The sequence below is a fragment of the Equus asinus genome, chromosome 6, assembly GCF_041296235.1.
Source record: "Equus asinus isolate D_3611 breed Donkey chromosome 6, EquAss-T2T_v2, whole genome shotgun sequence".
NCBI classification, from domain to species: Eukaryota; Metazoa; Chordata; class Mammalia; order Perissodactyla; family Equidae; genus Equus; species Equus asinus.
The window spans coordinates 75,283,310-75,303,555 of record NC_091795.1 but is presented as its reverse complement, the minus strand read 5'-3'; the positions used below and the strand labels follow the sequence as shown (position 1 = coordinate 75,303,555).

Below are 20,246 nucleotides of genomic sequence, written 5' to 3'. Positions count from 1 at the left end.
ATGGATGTCTAGTTCATTCAATAGATTATAGTAATTTGTTACTATCGTTATTTTGATACTCAAATTTCCCAGATTTGGCTAGTGGGAGCTTGTTCAAAGAGACTTCTATGCCCTTTTGACTTATCTTTGAGCACTTCTGTATTTTCTGACAGAAGAAGGTGTGTTAACACCATTTTGTATTTCCTTGCTGCAGCCCTGGAATCAATAATTTCTCCAAAGAGCTCTGGCTCCTTTTAAAGCCTTTCAACAGACATAGCTAGAAAGTATATGTGTGTGTATACACACATACATATGTACATCTGTCTCTATTTCTATATTTATCTCTGCATTAAAAAACATGAATTTACATCATCTCCAATTCCAATCTAATATCACAGGGTTTATGCTAGTATTCTCCTTCCAAATTTGTAACTCCCTTCTGTGACAGTGAAAAACCAGGCTTCCATTAACCTTAATATATTTATTTGTACAGTCTTCCAGTATGTAATAAATCTCCCAGCCTGTAGACTGTCTCTGCAATTCCAGCCTCTACCATCTAGGCCGATCCCTTGGCCCTGGCCTCGTGGAACGCACAGCTTAGTTCTTGACCTGGCTCTGTTGAACGCTGGTCAAGTCCCTGGCCCTGTCAGATACACCAGTTGAGACCCCAGCCCCAGCAGACATACTAGTCTCTGACTGATCCCCAGCTCCAGCAAACTCTCGGGGCAAGCCCTGAACTTTACAACTGTGCTGGCTGAGTCTCTGGTCAAGCCACCAGTCCTGGTTTAGGTGAAGGCATAGATCATGTCTCCAACCTAGGCAAGCACTCCTGAGGCCTTTTTTGAGACTTTCTTCCTGGCACACACTCTGGTTGAATCCCCAGCCAAGACTAGGCCCCAGCAAACATGCCTATCAAGTCCCTGACCCTGACCAGGGAGCTCCAGTTAAAATTTAACCTTGCAAAGTGTTTATGTCCTTGACTGACATTCGTATCCTTCTTTTCGTGAACTGAAAATCTTTTTCCTAACAATATTAACATGATTACTTGCTTTATTCTACATATAACATGTTCAGTGGGGGAAAGAATAGTCTTTTCAACAAATGGTGCTGGGACTGCCAGGTAGCTACATGCAAAAGAATGAAACGGGACCCTTACCTTACATCATATGCGAAAGTTAAACCCAAACGCATCAAAGACCTAAATGTAGGAAGAAAATATAAAACTCTTAGGAGAAAATTTAGGGTAGATCTTTATGACCTCAGATTTGGCAATGGATTCTTAGATATGACACCAAAAACATGAGCAACAAATGAAAAAAATAAATTGGATTTCATCAAAATTTTAAAGATTTTTGTGTTTCAAAGGATACTATCAAGAAAGTGAAAAGACAACCTGCAGAATGGGAGAAAATATTTGCAAATCATACAACCGAGAACGGACTTGTATATAGAATATGTAAAGAACTCTGACAACTCAATAATTAAAAAGATAAATCACCCAATTGAAAAAATGGGCAAAAGATTTGAACAGACATTTCTCTAAAGAAGATATCCAGATGACCAATAAACACATGAGAAGATGTTCAATATTATTAATCGTTATGGAAATGGAAATCAAAACCACAGTGAGATGTCAGTTCACCCTCAGGATGGATATAATCAAAAAGTCAGATAATAACAAGTGTTGTTGAGGATGTGGAGAAATTGGAACCTTCATACACTACAGGTAGGAATAAAATGGTACAGCCACTTTGAAGACAGTTTGGCAAGTTCCTTAAATGGTTGACCACAGAATTATCATATGACCTAGCAATTCAACTTCTAGATATCTACCTAAGAGAAATGAAAACATAGGTCCACACAAAACCTTGTGTCTGAATGTTTATAGCAGCGTTATTCATAATAGCCAAAAGATGAAAACCACTCAAGTGTCCATCAACTGCTACATGGATAAACAAAATGTTATGTATCCATACAATGGATTCCATTATAATATTATTTAGCCATAAAAAGATATGAAGTACTGATACGTACTAAAGCACAGAAGAGCCTTGAAAACATCGTATTAAGTTATAGAAGCCAGTCACAAAAGACTGCATATTATATGATTTCATTTATAGTGAAATGTCCAGAATAGGCAAATCTACAGAGTCAGAAAGTAGATTAGTGGTTGTTTAGGGCTGTGGGAGGAATTTGGGAAGGAGAAAGTGACAGCTAAAAGGGATGGGATATATTTTTGATGAGATGAAAATGTTCTAAAGTTAACTGTGGTGATGGTTGCACATTTCTTTGAATATACTAAAAGCCATTGAATTGTATACTTTAAATTGATGAATTGTTTGTATGTGAATTATCTCAATAAAGGTGTTTGAAAAAAGAGGCAAAGGTCATAGGTGTTGCTCTTGTGGTGGGCTTGTTCTGGTTCAGGGTGGTTCGTGATTGCATCTCTTAAACAGTTAAATGCTTACAAACCCACCCTTGAGTTCCTTGGGGCAGTCAGTCGGTGACCATTTCTCTGCTGAAGTAGATACTTCCAGCAGCTTTCAACTTTTACTGTAAATCAGAAGCTTTAAAAATAGATGAAAACCTAACTCTCCTTAAAACTTGTTTATCAAGAGACTCAGCCTTCTTTTCCAAACTTTGAAGATGTCCTGTCTTTTGAAGTTTGAAGCTGCAATGTTAGGTTGTGGTCCTTGGCTTTCTCCTGGGTGTTGTTTCCTCAGTTTTCTCTCTACTTAGGGGAGGTGAGGTGAAGTAAAACTCAGACATTATGTTTTTGTATACTAGAGTTATATAAAGTAATTTAGCAGTTGCTGTACTGTAAACAAGCTTATCTGGTGATGAACTCTCTGTTTCCATTTGCTTGGAAATACATTATTTCGCCCTTGAAGTGTTGGCTAAAGGGTTCTAGGTTCATAGCTATCTTTTCTCAGCACTGTGAGATATTCTGGTTTTTTTGTTTGTTTCCACTGTTAGTGTTGAAAAATCAGTCACTGGTTCAATTACTCTTCCTCTGCGGGTTGTCTGCCTTTTTCCTTTGCTGCTCTCAAGATCCTCTCCTTGTATCTGATTTTCTTTGGTTTGACTCTGACTGGACTAGGTATGGATTTCTTTCTGTTTATCTTACTAGGGATTTAATGGGCTTTCTGATTCTGAGATTTAGTGTCTTTCCACGTTTCTGGCAAATTCTTAGCCATTATCTCTTCAAATAGTGTCTCTTCTTCATTGTCTCTTTTCTCCTAGATCTTCAGATATGTTACAACTTCTCACCTGCATCCTCAACATTCTTTAATTTTTTAAATTTTCTGTTTCTTTGTTTCCCTGTGTTGCAGTCTGCATAATTATATTTAGATCTTCTAGTTCTCTGGTCTGTCCATTTAATTTTTAATTTTAATTTTTAAAAAGTGTCTAAACTTCTTTTTCGTTCCTTTTCCAATTCACCTGGTCGATTTCTATAATTTCTTGTTTCTTATTTATTTATTTATTTTGCTGAGGGAGATTCACCCTGAGCTAACATCTGTTGCCAGTCTTTCTCATCTTTTGCTAAGGAAGATTAGCCCTAAGCCAACATCTATGCCAGTCTTCCTCTACTTCACATATGGGTCAGCGCCAACAGCAGGCTGACGAGTGGTGTAGGTCTGCGCCCGGGAACTGAGCCCATGAACCTGGGCTGCAGAAGTAGAATGCACTGAACCTAACCACTATGCCACGGGGCTGGCTCCTATAGTTTCTTATTCATATTTTTTAGCTTTTTGTTTCTTGAAACCTATTAAACATTTCATATACTGTATCTGGTCATTTCAGCCTCTGAAGGCTTTGAGAGTCTGTTTCTGCATTTTGTTGAGAAAGCTAACTTTCAAATTCTAGCACCATGTTTTCTACATTCTGTTTTTTGGGTTTTTTTTACTATGAGCTCAAGTGCCTAGGAAATTTATGTGTGAGAATCCTGAATTTGAATCCTGATTGAAGTGGCATTCCTTCAGAAGAGGATTTATCTTTGTTTCTGCCCCTTCTCTGGTGAGCTAAATTCCTGGCTTGAGGGTTTTTTGGAACTACATGGATAGCCCGAATTTGACCTACAGATCTATGTGAAGTCAGTCTTACGGTTATGAATTCTTGGGATAAAATTTTTCCCCTTCACCCACTGACATTTTTCTTGCTAACTTCTGCATGGCAGGCTTATCTCCTTTTTAACCTTTCAGTAAACGTACAATTCTTTGGGTCTCAGCTTTAAATGGAGATCTCCTTCTAAAAGATTTTTAAATTTTTTTTTTCCTTTTTCTCCCCAAAGCCCCCTGGCACATAGTTTATGTTTTTAGTTGTGGGCCCTTCTAATTGTGGCATGTGGGATGCTGCCTCAGCAGGGCTTGATGAGCAGTGCTGTGTCCACGCCCAGGATCCGAACCAGCGAAACCCTAGGCTGCCGAAGCGGAGTGCGCTAACTTAACCACTCCGCCACGGGCTTGGGGCGAGGGGCTGGCCCCAGAGATCTCCTTCTAGATTGCCTACTTTGGGTGCCTCTAGGCCTGATCTTTTGTCTTTGGGGCGTCTTTTTGCCATCAAAGTGGAATCCTAAAGTCCCTAGGGTTTGATAGATAGCTTCAGGGCAGAATAGGGCTTCAGTGCATGCTTAATTCCCGAAGTTGCTGTTTTCATTTACTTTTTGTTCTCTGAGGATTTCTTATTTTGTTCCCAGCACAATTGTTAACATAAAGATATATTAAAAATTTTTAATGCAGCTTTTTAAAGGTGTTTTTATTGGAAGAGTCATTGATGATGCTGTTGGAATCTAAAGAGTAAGCTAGTTCTTAAAAAAAGAAACAAGATCTGTCCCCCTACTTTATTTGTCTAACATGTTGTCTTTGACCCCTGAACACATGAGATGCAGATAAAGTACAAATGTACAAGATCAAAGCCAATTATACTTATACATATATATATATATGTATACACACACATGCTTACATACATATAGACAAGCAGGTAAGTAGGTAGGAGGGAAGATAGATACAGACAGACAGCTTTGGGCATTTATGTGACTTGTTTATCTCTTCTTAGGACAGTGTAAATTTGATTGTCTTCGCTAGATGTGTATGAGTTATCACAACATAACAAGTCTACTTAAATGCAGAAGTGGCCTTTCTGTGATATTTGAAAGAGGATTTTTAAAGGCCTTGCCCAAGCTTCACGTCTCTTGATACGTTTGCATCCAGAACCTTTAGGGAAGACGACTTTGTTGCCGTTGACAACCAAGCAGAATTGCGTCACTTGTGAATTGGGCTAAGATCATAGAAGGTTATTATATTTCTGAGAGTAATGGCTAGACACTCAGGAATAATGGGCAGACAAAAGGCAAAGAGAGTTAACAAAGAAAAAGCACTCACTGAGAACACTGAGTATCATCAGATCCAGCTTTTCTTCAGTTTGGTTTGCATGGAGGAAATCTAAGAATTTTCACTGTGAGATATTCTTGTTTGGATGCCTGTCTCTGCCTTTTGAAGTAAGACATATAATCTTGACTTATTCTCTTTATTTGAGTCAAGGGAATCTCTAAAAGGCTGGCCATATATAGAGAAACACTATCTTTCTTTTTCAAACTCATTTTAATTTCAGTTCATAGTAAGACAAAGGATGTCTATTTCTTAGCTAGAGGTGTTTTTGCTAGATTACTCCGTGGTAAGGTAGATTGGGTTTTGGGACAACACCTCTACCCTGTTGACCTTACTCCTTCCTCTGCCAACTCCCTCCCCCGTTTTTCCAACAAGCTTGGATTTGTATCCTGGCTTTGCCATTTTAACAGCTGAGGCGACTAGTCAGTAAGCTGTCTGAGTTCAATTTTCTTTTTTTTTTTTTTTTTAAGATTTTTTTTATTTTTTCCTTTTTCTCCCCAAAGCTCCCTGTACACAGTTGTATATTCTTCGTTGTGGGTCCTTCTAGTTGTGGCATGTGGGATGCCTCCTCAGCGTGGTCTGATGAGCAGTGCCATGCCCGCGCCCAGGATTCGAACCAACGAAACACTGGGCCGCCTGCAGCGGAGCGCACGAACTTAACCACTCGGCCACGGGGCCAGCCCCTGAGTTCAATTTTCTAATGAATTAAGTGGGGATAATGTCAACCTCAGAGACATCATTGCGAGAATTAAATGACACAACGTGTAAAATTCCTAGTGCTAGCCAGAGTAGGCATTCAGTGTTATCACTTCCCCTTTAGCTTGAATGATAGAAAACTGATTCTCAGACTTTGGATATTGGAAATGCGTTTTCTGTTCCTTCATTATGCATTTATTCTTGTGGACTGCTTTGTGAAATGCTGACTAACCCATACTGAAACATTTGTGAGGGGCAGTTTATCAGGGATATTGTAGAGGGATGGAGATGGATGAGGTGACCTGGTAGACACCCCCTGCAACTGGGTGGATGTCAGCTAGCCCCTTTATTATATATAATTCATTTTGACAATCATTTTATTTCAGATACTATGTTGGTACGTTATTATCCGCCTATCTGTTCATCTCAGGTATTTAAAGAAATAACTTAGAATCTGACTGCTAAGCCAATATTCATTCATTCTCTATATGATACTCATACTGTCTTAGATATATATGGATTTATATCTGTTTCTCCTTTTCTTTTAAGGGAGAAATTCTATATTCTTTAGGAGGGAAACTAAACTGATCCCTTCTTCATTAGATTTTCGTGTTGTTTAACTCTTTGTAGATTCATTTGGTACTTTGTATCATCACTTTGTATTGCCGTTATTTTTTTTACAGCGTGATTAAGACAAGCACTCTAAAACATGAAGGAGCAGGGTTATGAATTGTCTCTCCTAGGACTGTGTGGTATAAAGGAGGTAAATGTCTTTAGCTTCATGCTTGGAATGTGCAAGTGCTCAGAGAATGCCAACTGTGAACTATTGTTATATGTTTCTCATCTTCCAGATTTAAAATTCTTTAAGAGCAGGGACTATATAATATATCCTTCACATATTATGGACTCAACATTTTAATCATTAATATGATTTTATTCTCATCATAGTTTTTAATTTTCATCTTTCCTCTTGCAGTGATAAAACTAGAGAATCTGTTTGTAGGCGATTCAGGTCGATATTTGGCTATTCAATTCCATCTGGAATGTGCATATATATTTTTATATTATTATGAATATAAAAAAGCAAAAGATGAGTTCAATATTGCTAAAGACATCAGCAAATTACAAATTGATTTGACAGGTAAGACTTTTTCTACCTTTTGTGGATAATTAATTTATTTTTATGGTAAAACTAATACATACATTGGCAGTTTGGTTGTATTGTTTGGTTGTATTTGATTTTCTATGTCCTATTCTTTGCTTTACAAAAATAGATTTTTAAAGATTTTGTTTTAAAAATTCATGGTCTTAGAACAAATTTGAAATTACATATTTTCTTTATGCCAGGGATGTCTATTTATTTTCTAATCTAGTTAGACACATGTTAGGAATAAATAGCAGCCAGGCAGTCCACAAATGAACTTTTGACCATTTGGTCATGGGTGGGGGCTTCCTAAGCTCCTCTTGATTCCCAAGTTTAGGTTGGCTTTCCTACATGGCCTTTTCTTGTAAATACCCACCTACGGCTTCCATCCTGCTTTTCTTAAGAACAGAAATTTTTGACTGTTGTGTTTAGATGTTTCTTCAATGCCTTACAACACTATCTGGTATGTAGTTGGCACTCAGTAAATATTTGTTGAATGAACAAATAAATCACAGAATTTCTCCTAAAACCTCTGTGTTTCTTCTGAATACCAAATTAGAAACAGTGGTTTCTTTTGATGTATTGCTCTATCCCTAGTGTCTCATAATAAATTGACATTCAATATTGAAGATAGTATGCAAGTCAGACATCAGCATTGATCACACCATTTATACCTGTTGAACCTGGGCTCAGCCTTCCAGCCTATGACTGCTAACCTGTGAATATGGAAATGATTGAACCTATTTGTCCTTTCTGGGCTAGTCTAGATCATCTCTAAGGCCCATTCTTAGCCCACATATTCTATGCTTCTTATTGAGCTAGTCCTGTCAATAAAATCCTTCAGATATGAGTTAAATATGACTTTGTGGCCTGATCTGGGATCTTAGCCATCTTTTATTACATTGTTTGTATGAGGACAATTGTTAAATATCCAGCTTATAACTTTTGGAACAATGACCATGTGTAAGTTGGAGTCCTGTATGTATTTGAAAATATATATAATATAACTTGTGAGGTTAGTTTCAGAGATTATGTTTTGGTCCTAGGACTATTTAAAAAACTAGTATCACAGTACTCTGTATAGTGAGCTTTAACTGTTGGTGTGTTTACTAGCTAGTTCTTCATATTCGTTTCCAAGTTAAGAGGGAAGAACTTGATACAAATGTGGCGCTCACAGATATAAAATGAGAATCAGATTATTATTTTGTTCCGTTCAGCTGTAGCCTTACTATAAAAAAATAAGCAGTATTAGACCATCTCAATAGCTATTTTAGTGTACCATGTTTAAAAGGTGGATGTATAACTTAGAGCCAGACTCATTGCAGGATGAAGTCCAGACTTCTCACACTGGTCTTTGTAATCTGGCTGTTGCCAGAGAATGGATATTAGAACTTTTGCTTCTCTTAAAGCTATTCTGCAGCAAGTTATTTCAGATACAAAATGAAACAAATTTTGGTGTTACGTGAAGCCAGATAGTGTAATAGAAATACTGTTGGACTTAGAAGCTGAAGACTGGCTTTAAGCTCTGGCTCTGATACAGAGAAACCCTGTGATCTTAGGCAAGTGGCTGCACCTCAGAACCTCTGTTTTTTCATCTGTTATGTGGACATGATAATATTTCTTCTACCTACGACGCTTAATGAGTTACTCTTTTTTGAGGAAGGAAGTAGTTTGAGGCAAAAATAAATACGTGGAATCTAGTGACAGGAATCCTGGGTTTGAGTCTATCCCCACAGCTAACTGGCTTTATGATTTTATGAGTCATTTTAAAATCATCACTGGGCCTCAGATTTCTCTTATTTGAAATGGAGAAAATACTTTATAAACTCGAAAGCAGTCTGAAAATATTACTGTTTATGATTGTACAGTAGATCTGATTGACAAATCAATAAATATAATTTCATTTTTTTCAGGCGCTTTGGGAAAAAGGACACGGTTCCAGGAAAATTATGTGGCACAACTTATTCTAGATGTAAGAAGAGAGGGAGATGTGTTTTCCAATTGTGAATTCAGTCCAGCCCCTACTCCTCAGGAACATTTAACCAAGGTGGGTAGGATTGTAAGTTATTAACATCCAAGTCTAACAGCTTCTTTAGGTAAGTTTTGTAGAAACACTGAATGAGGTGGGAAGAGGCTTCATTTTGTCCTTTCTTGAGCTTTCTCAAGGTGGCTGGGGGGTTAAAAAAAAAACAACCCATATTTAAGCCTTTTTCACTGTTAAGTGGAGATAAAATGTTGTTTTTCTTCCTGACTTCAGTAAATATGAGTTAATGATGCAGTTAGTTATGTGTTACCCGCCTTGAAAAAATCCAAATGGCAGACTGAGTAGTGACTAATTTTTCTAGCTGGTACCATATTTGTTGCCTTACTTTTGCCTTCCATGGATATTTTCTAAGATTAAGAGACTTGAGATTTCTTGGGCTTCTTCTAAATATGTAAACAGATGATCAGAATTCCTTTTTACCAGTTTTCTGATCTGTCTTTTGTTACTCTGTCATTACTGGGCTGGTTGCTGTCTTAGTATGTTTTTCCTCAGTTGGCTGATGCGTTCTCTTCTTGTAGCTTAAATTTATGGCTCTTGGTCAGTTTATCTGCTTTTAGGCCTTTCCGTCTGCTTCCGTGGAAGTCATTAGCATTTATATTTCCTTATCCCAGAGACCCCAAACCAACACTTTTGGTTGTCCTTTGGTTGATGTTAGTATCCTTGAAGCCCATGTCTTGCTAACCCTTCATTCCAGGGCCTGCAAACAAATTTACCTTGGGTACATTGAACACTAAAATTCTATCCTGTACTGAAAATAATGCCAAGGCTAGGGTCCATGGATGCTAGCGCTCAGGAGTCCCAAGGAAGGCCTTTGATGAGATATTGAATACCTCCTGGGCTTGTTCCGAGTACTTGTTTGCATTTCTGATAACTTCAGAGAGGAACAGCTGTTGATTCTAAGAGGAGAAGGAAGGAAGGGAAAGATGTACCAACTCCAGGATAAGACTACAGAGGGTGCAGCCTGTACTTCCTGAACTAGGTAGAACCGTAGCTGAACGAATGTTTGTACTGCTCTGTTGATGCTTGTAGGGAACTGTGTTGATACCTGCTTCCATCCCCCATTTCCTCCTTATATAGACTTGATCCTCCTTCTTAAGCTTTTTGATGTAACCTAAGTCCTTGCCTAAGTCTTAGATTCACTGTCATAAGCCTGATTTTTAGGCCACAGCACCAATGGGAAGAGATTTAATTCTGCAATCCAAGTATATAATTTAGTAATCCATTGTTGCTTATAGTTTAGTAATCCATATGGAGTTCTATTGAGAATTGCCCCCTGTGATGATAAACAGGATATGATGACTATTATGAGGAATGTATGAAAATGATGTACAATTTAATACAGAATTTATTTAATCTTTCAGTATACCTTCAGATAGTCTTAGGGTCTCCATTAATTACTACTTAAAGGTGGGAAGTACAAATTATGTGATGTAGGTATGGATTAGATAGAAACAACTTTATACTCAAGGATGGAAGATAGAATTGTTTAATTAGTTATATGTCATATTTCCTTATGTCAGAGACACTATTAGATTATAAAATAAAGCATCTGTTTAATAACCTCTCTTCGGGAAAAAAAGGAGCACTGTTATACCAATTATAGTGATTACAGAATATATCCTGATTAAAAATGTTACAATTTCAAAATGTATATCTGAGAATTGAGGAAATACGGTAATTTTATTGCCAGTGAGGAACGTAATATTTCCCTTTGGGCCTTCCTAGATTTTTAACCTGTTATTAATGGGGAATTACATGGACTAAAGCTATTGGATATCCAAATTTAATAAGTCAACAATTATGAGCAACACCCATGTGGAAATCAAAGACACAGTCTCTGTTCTTTATTGTTCAGTTGTGTGTCGGGGGGAGGGAGAATAAATTAAAACTGTGTATTCACAGAAAACACAAACATACATGCAATCAGCCATCACGGATAGGAAAAATACATTAAATGCTGAATATGGTATGTCCCACATATTGGAGATAAATTATGTGGTAATACTTTTTTTCCATTAAGCACAATACAGCAATTTATTTAGATGCTTAAAATGAATACAAAGGGAGCTAAAGTTCACAGAATTATACATACTACAACAGTATGTCATATATTAGATGGTATGAATGAATGCACCAGGATGGTGTTTAACAAAAGATAAAACTAAATATCCAAGATGCAGCACTGATTGGTTTGCTGCTTATACGTAACACTTTCCTACAGGTCTAAAAGGTGTCAAAATTAGTAGCTGCAAACTCAATTCTTGCATGTGATTTTAGCTTAATAGATTTCAGAAAACAGCTCTGCAGTACCAGTTTTTGTTTTTGTCAGCTGTAACATCAAAGATTTTCACGACGGAAAATTCTATAATACAAGAGAGTCCTGATATATGTCTTATGTGGCTGGCCTCTGTTGCAGGATTGTACAAGGTTATGTGCAAAACCTCAGCCTGTCCAAAAGTCCATCCTAGCGCAGTGTCAGGCTTTTGCTAGGTAAGCTAGATATAGCATTAATTACAGCAAAGGCAACACTGAAAACAGAAACAAATCTATGATGGGTACCCAGGAACAGTATCATAAGTATCACTTGAAGAGGTCTAAAAGATGGTAGCTAATTTCTTGATTCAGTAGAATGTTATGTGGTTCGAGTGGGACTAAAGTAGAACAATATGTTAAATAGAACAGCTAGGTAAGTATGTGCTGCGGCAGATCCATTTTAATTTCAAAGAGAGCTGAATAGGAACCTACAGAATCTTGAATGAATATCAAAACTATTTTGATCACCTGGTTGTATCTGGCAAATAATAATGCCCTGCTGCTAGCACTGGCATGTCTCAGATCTTCTGTGGTGAAGGGGAAGGAGCGCCTGGCTGGGAGGAGGAGACTTGGTTCCTGTCCCATCCTTATTGTCTGGCCTGGGTGAGAACCTGGGAAGGATATTATATTCTTAGTTTCCTCATTTATTTTTCCTACATCACACTTTGTTAAAGGATCAGATTAGATTTATAAAAGCACTCTACAAATGTGTTATTAAACACTGGATATTAGTAAGCAGGTTGGTACAACCCCATAAGGATGTAAAAAGGTGAGTTTTGGGGTACTCTAGAGTTGCACTGTCCACTATGGTGACCGTCAGCCGTGTGTGATTGTTAATAAAGTTCGTCCAAATTGAGATATGCTGACGTGTAAAAGACACATCAGATTTCATAGACTGTCTAAGAAGAAAGAATGTATAATATCTAGTTAGTAATTTTCTATTGATAAATGATACAGGGATAATTTTGATGTATTAGGTTAAATAATTTCTTTTTTTCACTTTTTAAAATGTGGCTATTAGAAAATTTAAAATTACATCTGGCTGTGTTTTAAAAATTCTGAAAGGCCTGTGTTGAAAATGGATGGCCACGAGGCTGTGCTGTCCACCTGCCAGCCCTGCCTTCTGAAGGTGCTGCTTCAGGGAGGAAAGGCCACTTGTTCAGTGGAGACTGAACAGCAGCCTGGATCCTGTCTTCCTCCCATCATTAGTTGCTGGAGGTTGCTGTACTCTTTTCTTGAATCCCTGTGGATAGCGCTAGGCTTACAGTTAGGGGGAATTTGAGGATAGACAAGGAAAGCTGTTCCTTTGGGCAGCGATTTGGGCAGAATAACGGCTTACCAGTTAAGACGTTACCAGTTAAGAGGTTGGCCTCTTCTCCACAGGCAGTTTCCAGCATTCTGAAACTGGGGGCTAAGCCTAGCTCCATTTAGCTTCTAAAGTCTTCTTAGTTTTTAGTTATTCTTATTGAATAAGAAAAAGATTTTAAATCAAGTTTTTTGAGGAATAATTTACATAAAATAAAATTCACCTATTTTAAATGAACACTGAGCTTTGACAAACAGATAGACCCATGTAACCACCACTGCAATCAAAATAAAGAGCAATTTCCCTTATGCCAAAAAGTCCACTTTTGCTCTTTTGTGGTCAATCACTTTCCCTACTTCTTTTTTTTTTTTAAAGATTGGCACCTGAGCTAACAACGCTTGTCAGTCTTTTTTTTTTTCCCCTACTTTATCTCCCCAAATCCCCCCGGTACATAGTTGTATATCTTAGTTGCAGGTCCTTCTAGTTGTGGCATGTGGGACGCCACCTCAGCGTGGCCTGATGAGCGGTGCCATGTCTATGCCCAGGATCCGAACCGGTGAAACCCTGGGCCCCCGCAGCAGAGTACACGAACTTAACCACTCGGCCACGGGTCTGGCCCCAAACTTCCCCTACTTCTGATCTGCTTTCTGTCAGATTGGAGCTGCTTTTTCTAGAATTTCAAATAAATGGAATCATATAATAATACTCTGTCCGGTTTTTTTTGCTTAGCATGATGTTTTTGAGATTATCCATGGTGTGATACCAGTTATTAGCTCCTGATTATTGCTGAGTATTATTTCATTGTATGGATAAACCACAGTGTGTTTATCCATTCACCTGTTGGTGGACAGTTGAGCTGTTTCTCGTTTTTGGCTGTAGTGAATAAAGCTGCTTGGAACATGCATGTGTAATTCTCTGTGTGAACATATGTTTTCAATTCTCTTGGGTAAATACCTAGGAATGGAATGACTGAGTTGTGTGGTAAGTATATTTGTAACTTGATGAGAAACTCCCAAACTCCTTCCCAAAGTGGTTGTACTATTTTACATTCCCACCATCAATCTGTGAGAGCGCCAGTTTCTCTGTGTCCTTGCCTATGCTTGGTATTGTCAGTCTTTTTAATTTTTGCCATTCCAGCAAGTGTGTGTATGATGATATCTCATTGTGATTTTATTATTTTTTGATAACTCATTTTTTTAAAAATCAATTTTATGGAAATATAACTTACAGAAAAATTGACCTGTTTTATTCGTACAATTTGATGAGATTTGACAAATATATACACTCAACCATTACTGTCAAGATATGTTCCGTTACCCTAGAAGATTCCATCATACCACTTTACAGTTAATCCGCCACTCCTATGGCCCTAAATAATCATTGATCTACTTTCTGTGACTAGAGATAGTATTCCTTTTCTAGAATTTCGTGTGAATGAAATCATATAGTATGTACTTTTTTGTATCTGGCCTCTTTTGCTCAGGATGATGTTTTTGAGATTTGTCTATGTGGTTGCTTGCATCAGTACCACCTTTTTATTGCTGGTTAGAATTCCATTGGATGGATGTAGCATAACTTTTTAAAATCTACCTGTTGACAAACATTTGGGTTGTTTCCAGTCTCGGGCTAATATAGATAAAACTGCAGTCAACATTTATATACGTGTCTTTGTGTGGACATACGTTTTCATTTCTTGTGGGAAACTACTTAGGAGTGGAATTCATAGCTCATAAGGTAAATGTATGTTAATTTTAAGAAACTGGTAAACTTTTCTGTGGTTGTACCATTTTACATTTCTACCAGCAATATCTGAAAGTTCTAATTGTTCTAGATCCTTGTCAACATTTGCTATTGTCAGTCCTTTTAATTTTATCCATTCTAATGTGTGCGTACTAAGTAGTTCTGATTTTAATTAGTATGTCTCTGTTGATTACTATTATTGAGGATCTTTTTGTGTGCTTATTGGCCATTTGTATATCTTCTTAAGTGTCTGTACAGATCCTTTGTCCATTTTTTAATTGGGTTTATCTTTTTATTATTGAGTTTTAAGAGTTTTCCATGTTCTGAATACAGTCCCTTTTCAGATATTTGTTTTGTGCATATACTCCCTGACTCTGTAGCTTGGCTTTTCATTTTCTTAACTATGTTTCTAAAGAGCAGAAGTTTTAATTTGATGATATCTGATTTATTAAGCTTTTCTCTGGTGGTTCATGTTTTTGTGTCCTAAGTAAGGACTGTATGCCTACCCCAAGGTTGTAAATATTCTCTTCTATGATTTCTTCCAGAAGTACTTTAGTATTAGCTTCTACATTAAGGTCTTTGATCAATTTTGGTTTAATTTTTGTATTTGGTATGAGATAAGGGTAGAGGGTCGTTTTTTTCCCCAAATGGATATCCAGTTGTTCCAACATCATTTATTGAAAAGACTTTCATCTGTTGAATCACCTAGGCACCTTTGTTAAAAATCAATTGACCATATAACATGGGTCTAAAATTTTTTACTCTATTCTATTCCATTCTTCTTCATGTCTGTCTTAATGCCAGTACCACACTTTCTTGGCTTTGTAGTAATTCTTTTTTTTTTTTTAAAGATTTTATTTTTCCTTTTTCTCCCCAAAGCCCCCTGGTACATAGTTGTGTATTTTTAGTTGTGGGTCCTACCAGTTGTGGCATGTGGGATGCCACCTCAGCATGGCTTGATGAGTGGTGCCATGTCTGTGCCCAGGATTTGAACTGGCAAAAGCCTGGGCTGCCGAAGCGGAGTGCGAGAACTTAACCACTTGGCCACCAGGCCAGCCCTGTAGTAATGCTTTTTTTTTTTTAAAGATTTTATTTTTTTTCCTTTTTCTCCCCAAAGCCCCCCAGTACATAGTTGTATATTCTTCGTTATGGGTCCTTCTAGTTGTGGCATGTGGGATGCTACCTCAACGTCGTTTGATGAGCAGTGCCATGTCCGCGCCTAGGATTCGAACCAACGAAACAGTGGGCTACTTGCAGCAGAGTGCACGAGCTTAACCACTCGGCCACGGGGCCAGCCCCCCTGTAGTAATTCTTGAAAGCAAGTACTCTGTCAAGTACTCTAAGTCCTCAGATTTTATTCTTTTTCAGGTTGTTTTGGCTATTGTAGATCCTTGTATTTCCATATAAATTTTAGAATCAGGTTGTCAATTTGGTATTTCTGTCATTAATTAACAACAAATCACTTGTAACATTTCACAACTAATTACACTATACTGTTGAGAGACAGAGTTGGGTGTTGATGTTTTAGAGTAGAATTTAGAGGTAGAGAATAGAATAGTCTGGCTTTGAATCCTGTATCAGTAAAGGGGCTTTTGCATACTAGGCTCAACCAATGATAGCTCTTATTCCCTATTATTGTTATTGTCAGTACATTCCTGAGGTTAGATGGCACATCCTCCATTTCTGCACAGAAATTGTCCCTAGATACGTTTTTCACTAGAAACAGACTGTTGACCATATGTAGGCATTGTATAATCTTAAACAAAAATGCAAGTTATCCCCCTTAGCAATCTATTGCATACCATCTGTTGAATGAATCAAATTTAATTTTTGGTCTAAATATTTTTTTTGTATTCCACCAGAATCTTGAGCTCAATGATGATACTGTTCTGAATGAGATAAAATTAGCAGATTGTGAACAGTTTCAGATGCCTGACCTATGTGCTGAAGAGCTTGCTGTTATCCTTGGGATCTGGTAAGTTAGTGACTTACTGGGCTACTTTGAACACCTTGCATGTGGTTCTCTTGTGTTGGGGAAATCTTTATTCAAGGAGATCCCAAGAGTTCTAGTTGAATAGGGAATCTTGTAATGCTTATGAAGATCCAGAAGGAATACTTGGGCAGCCGTTTAAAGGGTTAGAGATTAGGAATCCCAGGAATCTCCTGTGAGTTTGTAAACTCATCCTTCTCTTTCCTTCATAAGTAAAATTTCTTTGGTTAGCCATACCAAGGAACAGAACCTTATGTGTGGTGGAAATAGTTTTTCCTTTTTTTTTTCCGTTTTGAAATAATTTCAAACTTGGAAAAGGTTGCAAGGGCAAGGCGTTGGAAAGAACTTTCGAGAATAATTTTCCAATGGGATGCTCTGTCACCCTTGAATACTTTTGTGTGTGTTTCCAACAAATAAGAGTATTTTTGTACATGGCCACAATACAGCTATCAAAATCAGGAAATTAATATTTATATTTACTATCATTTAATTCTCAGACCCCATTCAAGTTTTGCCAGTTGTGCCAATAATCTCCCTTATAGCAAAGGATCCAGTCTAGAACATATGCATTACATTTCATTGTCATGTCTCTTTACTATCTGTTAATCTGAAATAGTTCCTCATTTTTGCTTGACTTTCATGATCTTGTCACTTTTGAAATTTATAAGCCAGTTATTTTGTAGACGTTCCCTCAATTTGAATTTGTCTGATTTATAAAATTATGATTAGGTTCACATTATGCTTCATTAGCAGGGATATTAGAGAAGGGAAGTTTTGTGGTTCTCGTATCCCAGCAGATAGAGCACAATTTTGATTTGTCCCACTACTGCTGGTATTAACTTTGATCCATGATTAAAGTGGTGTCTGCCAGGCTTCTCCAACGTAAAGTTATTCTTTTTTACCTTTGTAATTAACATTTTTTAGGTAGGTACTCTCAGATTATATAAATATCACATTTCCTGTCTGGAGATTTAGGAATGTTCAAAATAGGATATCTCACAAAGTTACAGTATTGAAACTGAACTAGTAATAGCAATTTAAAAAAGGATGCATTTGGAAAAAAGACTTGTCTTTTAACTCAGTAGAACTCATTCTTTTGTGTTTCCCTCATAGCATTTTACCTCCTTTACACTCACGGTAGGTTTTCATTTATGCAAAAGTAGAATTCAGTTCTGCAGTCCCCTTTTGTTTGTTTAAAAGGGAGCATACCTGTAGAGTTCTGTTTATAAATCCAAATCAATTGACCTATCATATTATTTGATTCCAGTGACAGAATTTATGCTTACCACTGAAAAATTACCTGTTCGATTCATAATGATACTTAGTGTTTAAATAATCTAAATAGCATTCATTTACAAGCAATACTATGTGCTAGGAATATCATGTACTTTCACATTATCCCTGATTTATATTCTAGTAACCCTATAGGTTGTTATTTTTCACCATTTTTCAGATGGCAAAACAGAGTTCAAACAACTAAATGAGTTGCTCAGAATAACAAAGCAACAATTAGGGTTTGAATCCAGGTTTTACTGACCCCAAATTCTGAGTTCTCTTTTATGCTGTTTCTTAAAACATTATTTTCATGCATTCATAGTTGTCAATTAATCAGAAAATTAAATCAAGCCAAATATATATATATTTAGGCATTCCTGTCTGTTGAGCTTTAGCTGTACTGAGTTAGATTTCACAGTTGAGAGGGGACTAAAAGCCAAGAAGAAAATACTTGTCTTCTAATACTGTTATTTTCCCCAAATAAGATCTTGGTGGAATCTCAATATATAGAACAGTTAAGGTGCTGACTGCATTTCATGGACAATTTACATCTTCATTGTTTGGTAGAAACTACTTGATCATATTCTGAATCTTAGAGCATCTAATACAGTTTATAAACCTCTGGGTTAGAACACTCGTGAAGTGATGATTTGCATGAACTGAGTTACTGTGCGGTTTGTAAACAGTGATTTTGTTATACTGCCTGATATTTGTCTGATCCCCATGGCCACTAAACCCTACGAAGAGGCAACTTGGACATTGTGGCAGGCTGGGTTGGTTTGGAATGGAGACGTAGAGAAGGTAAATTCTTATAATTGATAGATTGGCAAAACACTGGGGCCGGCTTCATTTCCTTCCCTTCTACTGTTGCCCTTCTGTGGCCTCCTGCTTGAGTTTGATTCTACCTGGACTGCACACTGGAACTTGTCCCAGGTCAAGTATACTTCAGTATACTTGATTGCTTTTATGTAAAGTCATTGTGGGAGGGATTAAGTATATATAGCTTAAAATATAGCAGTCCTTCAGTAATTCAGACTGCTGGAGTGGGGAGGATAATTCTTTTTAATTAACAATCTGGGGGTTGGCCTGGTGGCGTAGTGGTTAAGTTCCCATGCTCTACTTTGGTGGCCCAGGGTTCGTGAGTTTGGATCCTGGGTGCAGACCTACACACTGCTCATCAGGCCATGCTGTGGCGGCCTCCCACCTACAAAAAAATAGAGGAAGATGAGCACAGATATTAGCTCAGGGACAATCTTCCTCAAGCAAAAAGAGGAAGATTGGCAACAGATGTTAGCTCAGGGCCAAACTTGCTCACCAAAAAAAAAAATTGTCTGATTTTCAGGTATGCATTAATATATGCTAAGCCTAAATCAGTAAATTATGGTCAAAAGTGGTGGCCTGACTCAGTGACTGTGTCATGATTATTTGTAATGACCCTGTCACATTTCACTTTGTCTGTATGCTTTATACAATGAATTTAGGATTGGAATTTTCTGTGTGAGAGATGAATGTTGATCCATTTTGGATGAGGTTCTTATCATGGAATGACATTTATGCTGTTGTTCACTCATCAGAATCATAGTCTTATAACTGAAAGGACCTTAGGCGTTAATTGGGTCATCTTACTGCCCTGGTACAAAAGTCCTTTGTGCAGTCAAACTAGAAATGTCTGTGTGTGGGTATGTTGTGTATGTTTTAAATGAAGTGATTTCGTAATTCTTTTCTCTTCATTTGCTATTTTTTCTTACCAACAATAAAAATAGTTCATTGAAAAATTATTATATAAACATTTAATGCTCATTATAAACTCCTCTAAAAATATTGAAAATTACAAGGAAGTCCTCCTATTTTGTGGAGTGGTATTTTCTTTTCATTCTTAATATAAGTAATATTTACATACAAAAGAATTTATATAATATATAAATGTAAATTATATAGTTTAATAATAAAGTGAACCCACCACTCAAGAACTAGAAGATTACAAATATCATTAGCACAGTCTCTGTGTTTCTTCCGTCTCATCGTCCTGCTCTCCTCAAAAGGTAACCACTAGCTTGAATTTTGTTTGTCATTTTATTGCCTTTTCAAAACATATATTTACTCACATTGGCTTCATTTTGTTTGTCTTTGAGCTTTATAAAAGTGGTATTTTACTATATGTAGTCTTCTGTGATTTTTTTCCCTCTCGTTATTGTGTTTCTGTGATTCGTTCATGTTGTGTAGAGCTGCAGGTTACTTGGCAGTATAGCATTCCGTTGGGTGAATATTTCACAATTTATCAGTCTCCTTTTGGATATTTGTTTTGTTTTTTTTTTTTTTAAAGATTTTATTTTTTCCTTTTTCTCCCCAAAGCCCCCCGGTACATAGTT

General features: G+C 37.1%; 1 protein-coding gene across 2 annotated transcripts in view; it reads left to right on the top strand.

Moving 5' to 3' along the window:
• TTC27 (tetratricopeptide repeat domain 27) overlaps positions 1-20,246 on the top strand; it is a 176,440-nt gene that overhangs the window by 21,032 nt on the left and 135,162 nt on the right. Inside the window, exons 6-8 of one of the 2 annotated variants that reach the window (XM_014854931.3) lie at positions 7,042-7,206; positions 9,123-9,256; positions 16,475-16,587. In XM_014854931.3, the coding sequence (XP_014710417.3) occupies positions 7,042-7,206; positions 9,123-9,256; positions 16,475-16,587 (412 nt within the window). The remainder of the gene's footprint in view (positions 1-7,041; positions 7,207-9,122; positions 9,257-16,474; positions 16,588-20,246) is intronic. The other variant, XM_070512289.1, reaches the window with a different exon arrangement.